Source organism: Anoplophora glabripennis, unplaced genomic scaffold (genome assembly GCF_000390285.2).
Source record: "Anoplophora glabripennis isolate ALB-LARVAE unplaced genomic scaffold, Agla_2.0 scaffold145, whole genome shotgun sequence".
Lineage (NCBI taxonomy): Eukaryota > Metazoa > Arthropoda > Insecta > Coleoptera > Cerambycidae > Anoplophora > Anoplophora glabripennis.
In genome coordinates, this window is record NW_019416303.1 from 761,108 (window position 1) to 770,203 (window position 9,096).

Below are 9,096 nucleotides of genomic sequence, written 5' to 3' on the forward strand. Positions count from 1 at the left end.
TACCTGTATTTAAGCAATAGGGTTTTCGCTTTGGATGAGATATGTGACAGCGTTGCTCCAAAGCCATATGGACTTGTATCGTAGTAAATTTTAACTCATGCTCAGAATTATATTTGACATCAGCTGACATCAGAATATTCTTTATTTTGTTAAACACCTCCTCACATTTACTAGATCAAATTCACATAACATTTTTTTTATAAAAAAGTTGCCCTAAAATAACTAATATCTTTATAAAAAAATGCCTTTTTCGGCTAATACTTTTAATCCGGCATTTTGTAATCTACTTAACAATATGTCGTCTAAAAAGTAAACACAACTCTAATACCCTCTATTATAGATACTATTTTTTTAATTTCATGGGCGCACAAGCTACCCCCCCACGTCAATTTTTGGTAACTCTTTATATATCTTGAGGTCAATTTAATTTGGCAAACATGACGCTGCCTTACATTTTTGAAAATAAATGTGTTATCGGTAAATGAAACTTATCAATTAATATTTATAGAAATTTTAAAATCACCGCAAATTGTCACTGAATTTTTCATAAGGGAACAGTGAATGTGGCCCAAAGAGAATAATCCGCAGTTTGAGTACATATACTTCAACTAAATAATTCAGAGATACCAAAAGCAATTTTTTTCATTTGAGGATAATAAAACCTTGTGCAATAAATACCGACTTTATGATGTTACTAAAATATCACGATAAAATGTGATTTGATCAAAATAAACTTCTAAGCCACTAGTATTAATTTGCCCTACAAAAACATTATTAACAGAATAACAGTATTGCAAAGTAATTGACTTACGGGAAAATGTTATATTCGCACATTAAGAAGTATTTAAATAAAGGTGATTTTTGTAACACCAATTCTGCAATAGAGTGAATTGTTCTTGAACACAAAACAATCATCTAAATTTATAATAGAAGTAGATATACATATAGTATTGAATCGCCGGCAAACATCAAACTATTACCATCTAATGCATCACATAAATCATTGACGAAGATCAAAAAGAGGAAGGGTCCCGAATTGTATGCTTGAGGGACGCTACTAGTTGCAATATAAATATCTAAATAAAAATAATTGTAACAGACAAGTTGCTTGCGATTTCTTAAATATGATTTTAGAAGTAACAAATATTTATTAAGAAAGACGCGAAATTTTCCTGAGTAGTGCATTGCGGCATATTTTGTCAAAAATCTTGGAGAAATCCTTATAGATTACATCTATTTACCATTTGTTGTCTATTTCGTTATATTTTGTTTTGTTTTTTCATGTTGTGATATAGTTAAAAGTGTCCCATTATAGCAATCGAGGTACCTACCTAATAATCTAATATTAGGAAATGATTTGCATTATAATAATTTTCACAGAATTTAAGTTATTTATACAAGTATGTAATGACACTTATCTTAGATATCTTTTTTGGTTTTCAAGATATCGAACTGGGAAGTTTTAATTGGAACATCCTGTATAGTTTTCTCTAATACATTCACACTCTACAAATTAAAATTAACATTTCTTAGTTTCTTTGAGTCCCACCGAATTTGGCCCTCTGGATTGGTGGTGGGGGAACACTGTGACAAGCCCAGTCATTGGCGCAACACGCGAACCCTCTCCTCCTGGATGCAACAAGAAAATATTCCTGGCATCCAGGGTGTCGATACTAGAGAGTTAACTAAGAAAATCAGAGAGAAAGGAACCATGCTAGGCCGTATAGTCCACTCTTTACCAGTAGACACTAAAAACGTAAATATTATCGATCCCAATACTCGGAATTTGGTGGCAGAAGTCTCCATTAAGGTGATGAGGTTAGATTAGGATCTGTTTGACGTTTCTGCAACACTTGTATTTTAGGAACCAGTAACATACAATCCCTTGGGATCTCCGAGAATTTGCGCCGTTGACTGCGGTTTGAAGTACAACCAAATCCGTTGTCTGATCAACAGAGGTGCTAGAGTAGATCTTGTACCCTGGAATCATCCTTTAAACATCAACGAATTTGACGGTCTCTTTCTGAGTAACGGCCCAGGAAACCCAGAGATGTGCAAAGCCACTATAAAAAACATCCAATCAGTTTTGAACGATCCCCAAATAAAACCAGTTTTTGGTATTTGTTTAGGTCATCAACTGCTTTCTATGGCCATAGGCTGCACTAGCTACAAAATGAAGTAAGTCAATTACAAATATAGCTAAAAAAATTGTTCACATTCTTCTTCCAGATACGGCAATCGTGGTCACAATCAGCCATGTATCCACCATGGTACGGCAAGGTGTTATATGACTTCGCAAAATCATGGTTTCGCAATTGATACTAAAACATTACCAGAAGGGTGGGAGGAATTATTCACTAACGCTAATGACAAAACAAATGAAGGTATCGTTCACTCTACTTTACCTTATTTCAGTGTCCAGTTTCATCCGGAACATATGGCTGGACCTCAGGACCTGGAGATTTTGTTTGATGTTTTCTTAAACACCGTTAAAACTCACAAGATCGATCAGTGTCATGTAAAAACCCTACTTACGGAAAAACTAAAGTATGACTTCGACAGTCGGTTGTTACCTGAACGACCCAAGAAGGTTTTAATAATAGGTTCTGGCGGTCTCTCCATCGGCCAAGCAGGCGAGTTTGATTATTCTGGTTCGCAAGCCATAAAGGCACTTAAAGAAGAAAACATTCAGACTGTGCTGATCAACCCTAACATCGCCACCGTACAAACATCCAAAGGTCTTGCTGATAAAGTGTACTTCCTCCCCCTAGTTCCAGAATATGTAGAGCAAGTTATTCGTTCCGAGAGACCAGGAGGAGTTTTGTTGACATTCGGTGGACAGACGGGCCTTAACTGTGGAGTAGAGTTAGAAAAATTGGGCATTTTCAACAAATACCGTTGTAAAATTTTGGGCACTCCCATCCAAGCCATTATCGATACAGAAGACAGGAAAGCCTTCAGTGAAAGGATTGCGGAAATCGGTGAAAAGGTCGCTCCAAGCATGGCTGCACATTCCGTGGAAGAAGCTTTGGACGCAGCAGAACAACTTGGCTATCCCGTGATGGCTAGAGCTGCTTTTTCCTTGGGAGGTCTGGGATCAGGTTTTGCTAACAACAAAGAAGAGTTAAGAGCCCTTGCGTTACAAGCATTGGCCCATTCCAGCCAATTGATAATAGATAAGTCTCTTAAAGGATGGAAGGAAGTGGAATATGAAGTAGTTCGTGACGCCTTTGACAATTGCATAACCGTGTGCAATATGGAGAATGTTGATCCTCTAGGGATCCACACTGGAGAATCTATCGTCATAGCACCTAGTCAGACACTATCAAACAAAGAATATAACATGTTGAGAACCACTGCTATAAACGTCATAAGACATTTCGGAGTGGTCGGAGAATGCAACATTCAATATGCATTAAATCCTAATTCAGAAGAGTACTACATAATAGAAGTAAACGCTAGATTATCAAGAAGCTCCGCACTCGCCAGCAAAGCTACTGGATACCCTTTGGCTTATGTAGCAGCTAAACTAGCGCTGGGGGTACCCCTACCTAAAATTAACAACTCGGTAACAGGAGTTACAACTGCTTGTTTCGAACCAAGCTTGGATTACTGCGTCGTGAAGATACCCAGATGGGATCTGCACAAGTTCTCTAGAGTTAGCACCAAAATCGGCAGCTCTATGAAAAGTGTTGGTGAAGTTATGGCTATTGGCCGAAAGTTCGAGGAAGCCTTCCAAAAGGCTTTGCGAATGGTTGACGAGAACGTCACTGGATTTGACCCTTACCTAAAACCAGTTAACGATGAAGAACTGAAGGAACCTACGGATAAAAGGATGTTTGTTTTAGCAGCAGCTTTAAAAAGTGGTTACACCGTCGATAAATTATACGAATTTACAAAAATTGATCGTTGGTTTTTACAAAAGATGAAGCACATTATAGACTATTTCACGTTGATGGAAACTATGGATCAGAACAGTTTGACGCATGGCACCTTACTCAAAGCAAAACAAATGGGTTTTTCCGACAAGCAGATCGCCGCTGCCGTGAAAAGTACTGAGTTGGCCATAAGAATGCAACGAGAAGAACTTGGTATAACACCATTTGTGAAACAAATAGACACTGTGGCAGCCGAATGGCCCGCCACTACTAACTACCTTTATATCACATATAACGCTACTTCTCACGACTTGGAATTTGCCGAAGAACACACGATGGTGATAGGTTCAGGAGTATATCGAATCGGAAGTTCTGTAGAATTCGACTGGTGCGCTGTAGGATGTTTGAGAGAACTTAGACGATTAAACCATAAAACCATAATGGTCAACTACAACCCAGAAACAGTCAGTACCGACTACGACATGTCTGACAGGTTATATTTCGAAGAAATCTCATTTGAAGTGGTCATGGACATATACAACCTCGAAAACCCTCTGGGAATTATACTGTCGATGGGTGGTCAGCTACCCAATAACATAGCTATCGATTTACATAGGCAGCAGGCTAAGATTCTCGGTACTTCCCCTGATTCCATAGACGGTGCTGAAAACAGGTTTAAATTCTCCAGAATGCTGGATAGAATCGGTATAATGCAACCGAGGTGGAAGGAGTTGACCAACTTAAAGTTGGCAATAGAGTTTTGCGAAGAAGTCGGATATCCGTGCCTGGTCAGACCATCCTATGTGCTCAGCGGGGCAGCTATGAATGTGGCACACTCAAATCAAGACCTGGAAACTTACCTCAACGCCGCTAGCGACGTCAGCAAAGAACATCCGGTGGTGATCTCCAAATTTATCCTAGAATCCAAAGAAATCGACGTAGACGCGGTGGCCTGCGACGGTATCATTCTGTGTATGGCCGTCTCCGAGCACGTTGAAAACGCCGGTGTCCATTCTGGAGACGCCACTTTAGTAACACCACCTCAAGACATCAACTCTGAAACCTTGGCAAAGATTAAACATATAGTAAAGTCCATAGCGGCTTCCTTGGAGGTCACTGGACCTTTTAACATGCAGTTGATTGCCAAGGATAACGTCCTTAAAGTGATTGAATGCAATGTGAGGGTGTCCAGATCATTCCCTTTCGTTTCGAAGACCTTGAACCACGACTTCGTTGCTATGGCAACAAGAGTAATAGTGGGAGAAGCAGTGGAGCCTGTTGATGTTTTGCATGGATGTGGAAAAGTCGGAGTTAAAGTTCCTCAGTTCTCCTTCTCCCGATTAACGGGGGCTGATTTTATGTTGGGGGTGGAGATGGCGTCCACCGGAGAAGTGGCATGCTTTGGAGAGAACAGATATGAGGCATACTTAAAGGCTATGATGAGCACTGGTTTTTGCATCCCAAAGAATTCCATTCTGCTGTCGATTGGCAGTTTTAAGGTATTACCCATTTATCTATTTTTTTTAAATATTAATGTGACTTTTTTTAGCATAAAATGGAACTTCTACCGAGTATGAGGTCATTGCAAAAAATGGGATACAAGTTGTATGCAAGTTTGGGAACTGCGGACTTTTACAATGAGCAAGGAGTTGATGTAAGTACTTATTTGTTTAGCTAAGTTGCTTATATGCTGATAGATTATTATTTATACAGGGTGTTAAAAAAAGAGTGTAAAATATTTAAGGAGGTAATAGTATGAACCAAAATAAGCAGAAAAGTCCCAATAAACATGGGTCCGCAAAGTAACGGTTGCGGAGATATGGAATGTTTTATGTTTTTTAGCCCCTTTTTTTATTTTGCAAAAACGTTGTGTATTTTCTTATAATAGTTGGTTGATGTTTAGTGAAATAAACAGTACGTATTTGACAGTTGTTCTCAGTGCACAAGTTTTCTTTCGCTATGGCTGGTTACTCTAACGCAGAATTAACAGACATGCATTTCATGTATGGTCGTGCTAATGGGAACGCCACCGAAGCGCGACGTCTTTATGTTGACGCTTATCCAAATCGCCAGATTCCTTCACAACGCATGTTTGGAAGAATTCACCAAAGATTGCGTGATACCGGTTCCTTGAGCAAACAGTGCCATTTATCCGGAAGACCAAGGTCGGTATCCACTCCTAGAGCAGAAGAAGAAATTCTAGCACTGGTAGAGCAGAATCCAGGTACGAGTGTGCGGAGAATATCAGCCGAGGTAGGAATTAGTGGTCCTCTTGTTTGGAGAATCCTTCACGAGCAACTGCTTTATCCATACCATGTGCAACGAGTACAGGCCTTAAATCCAATAAATGATCATCAAGCACGTTTGGTTTTTTGCCGCTGGTTTCTACGTCATGATGCTGAAGACCCTCGTTTTCTTGCAAACATTCTTTTTACTGATGAGGCCGGGTTCACAAGAAATGGAGTGTTTAATTTTCACAATACGCATATTTGGGCCGACGAAAATCCTCATGCTCTAATAGAATCTGGACATCAGGCACGTTTTTCATTAAACATTTGGATGGGTATTGTAGGTGACAGGTTTCTAGGTCCTGTTGTTTTACCAAACCGATTAACAGGCGCTGCTTACCTCAACTTTCTGCAGAACACACTGTATGAGTTTTTGGAAGACATTCCTTTGAATCAGAGGCAACAAATGTGGTTCCAGCATGATGGTGCTCCAGCTCATTTTTCCATGGCCGTTAGAGAGCATTTACACCAAACTTTTCCACATAGATGGGTAGGAAGGGCCGGACCTGTTTTATGGCCTCCAAGATCGCCTGATCTGAACCCTCTAGATTTCTTTGTTTGGGGATATTTGAAGACATTAGTGTATGGTACTCCTGTAAATAGCCTGGAAGAGCTGCAGCTACGGATTAATCAAAAGTGTCAAGAAATCCAAACCAAGGAGGGTGTTTTCGAAAGAGTTCGAATATCGTTGAGACGAAGATGTCGTGCCTGCTTGGAAATGGACGGAGGGCACTTTGAACATCTTCTGTAACTTTGTTTTTTGTTTGTTAAAAGCTTCCTTTGTCGGTTTATTCCTAATAAAATAAAATGTTTGAAAAACGAATAGTGGTCCATATCTCCGCAACCGTTACTTTGCGGACCCATGTTTATTAAGACTTTTCTGCTTATTTTGGTTCATACTATTACCTCCTGAAATATTTGACACTCTTTTTTAACATCCTGTATAAAAGATAAATTTATAAAATTTTAGTTACCGCAAATATGAAATAACTCAAGTTTAAAATAAATAGCCAATCATTAGTAAGTTCAAAATGGAAAAGTTTTAGTATTTACTTAACATAAAGACTGTTTGAAAATTTTTTTTGCGATTTATTTCACCGACACTTCCAACAGGTTTTTTACATGAATTTTAAGGCGGAACAAAAAAAATCAACATGTTTGTAAAGAGAATTGAAATACATTTAAAATGATGTGCCACTTAACCCCCCTTGTTATTTAAGATTCTTGAAGGGGTTGCCACCACGTTTAGGGGGATGGTCTGACATCGGGGTTTTCCGGAAAAACCTATTGCATTGAATATATTTCAGGTGGACTGTTTTAATTGGGCCACCCTGTATATTATTATCTATACAGGCTGTTTCTGAAATAAGTACGTAAGGGTGATAGAGGTCACGAAAATGAGCAACTTTTATTAAGCAACTGATGATCTAAATGCTTCTGTTTTCGAGAAAATGAATTAAGAAAATTAATCATAAATGGAAGTCGACCATGCGCATCTTGTGCACGTGCACGGCTTAAATGCTTCAGACTCGCTAGATGCGTCAAACGCTTTTCTAATTGGCTGACGTTCCATGTGACTTACACAATCAAGCAAATCTGCTAGTAGGTCAATGTATCTTGTGTTCTTTAGTTGTGTGTTGCTGTATTAGTCGGCGTATAAAATGTTTTCTGTTCAGGAACTAACAGATATGGTCTTAATGTACAGAGAATGTCAGTACAATTTAAATGAGACTTGTCGTTTGTATGGTCCGTTATCGAAACAGACGACAACCTAACAGTAGAATAGTGCAGAAGGCAGTTCAAATATTACAGGATACCGGAAATGTCCACTTGACATATGAAGTGGACGGAAAAGGCCGTAACATGTTTTCGACAACGAAGAAACATCATAAACCTCGTTGAGAAAGATCCGAGGCGCAGTACTCTCGACATTAGCCGAGAAGTAGGTGTATCTAACAGTTCAAACATCATAAAGGTGTGAAATGGACAGCATGTAGCCCGGATATGAACCCTCTGGACTTTTTTGTTTGGAGGTACATATATGAAATAAAATGTGTACCGAATGCCTATTGATGCAGTAGATCTTCAACAGCGTATTTTTGCTGCAGCTAATGAAATTTGACAATTCCCGGGAGTATTTGCACGTGTGCGGACTAATTTTGACCGTCGCGTCATTTGGAAGCATGTTCATTAGCACATGGAAACAACTTTGAAGAATTTTTGTAGAGCATATTATCGTTTATTGGTAAGTAATTCGTTTATTCGTTTAATTTTTTTTTATTTTTAATCGAGTTTTGAATAAATTTCAGCTTTTTTTTCAATTTAAAGCGNCATTTGGAAGCATGTTCATTAGCACATGGAAACAACTTTGAAGAATTTTTGTAGAGCATATTATCGTTTATTGGTAAGTAATTCGTTTATTCGTTTAATTTTTTTTTATTTTTAATCGAGTTTTGAATAAATTTCAGCTTTTTTTTCAATTTAAAGCGTTATGGTTTAGTTGCTTAATAAAAGTTGCTAATTTTCGTGCCGTCTATCAAACTTTCCAAGGAACGCTCTTATTTCATAAACACCCTGTATAAATAAAAATTAAATGCTGTTCGGTGGTAAGCGCATCACTTGAGAACGGCTGGACCGAATTAGCTATTTTTTTTTAAATCTTCGAATAGAGTGTTTAGGGAAAGAAAAATTGAAAAAGTTTTCCGGAAAATTATAGAGTTCGGGAAATAGTCCAGTTGGTAGAGGTTCGGTGTGTGTCATACCTTGATAACCCGGAAATAACTACACAGGTCTACTTTAAATGATGAGTACAATAACAGGCTAATTTGCTGACAAAGTATTTTATCAGGAAAAGAGTTATTAACAATTTAATAGCGAAAAAAATTTTTTTTTAGTACTTTTCTTTAAACTCAGCGGGATGACTTTGTACG

The 9,096-nt window shown here is 38.4% G+C and overlaps 1 protein-coding gene across 1 annotated transcript in view; it reads left to right on the forward strand.

Moving 5' to 3' along the window:
- The window catches only part of LOC108904276 (CAD protein), a 69,844-nt gene that overhangs the window by 14,712 nt on the left and 46,036 nt on the right, over window positions 1-9,096 (forward strand). The window contains exons 3-6 of the mRNA XM_018706761.2: window positions 1,534-1,810; window positions 1,865-2,178; window positions 2,230-5,377; window positions 5,428-5,532. Coding sequence (XP_018562277.1) covers window positions 1,534-1,810; window positions 1,865-2,178; window positions 2,230-5,377; window positions 5,428-5,532 — 3,844 coding nt within the window. The remainder of the gene's footprint in view (window positions 1-1,533; window positions 1,811-1,864; window positions 2,179-2,229; window positions 5,378-5,427; window positions 5,533-9,096) is intronic.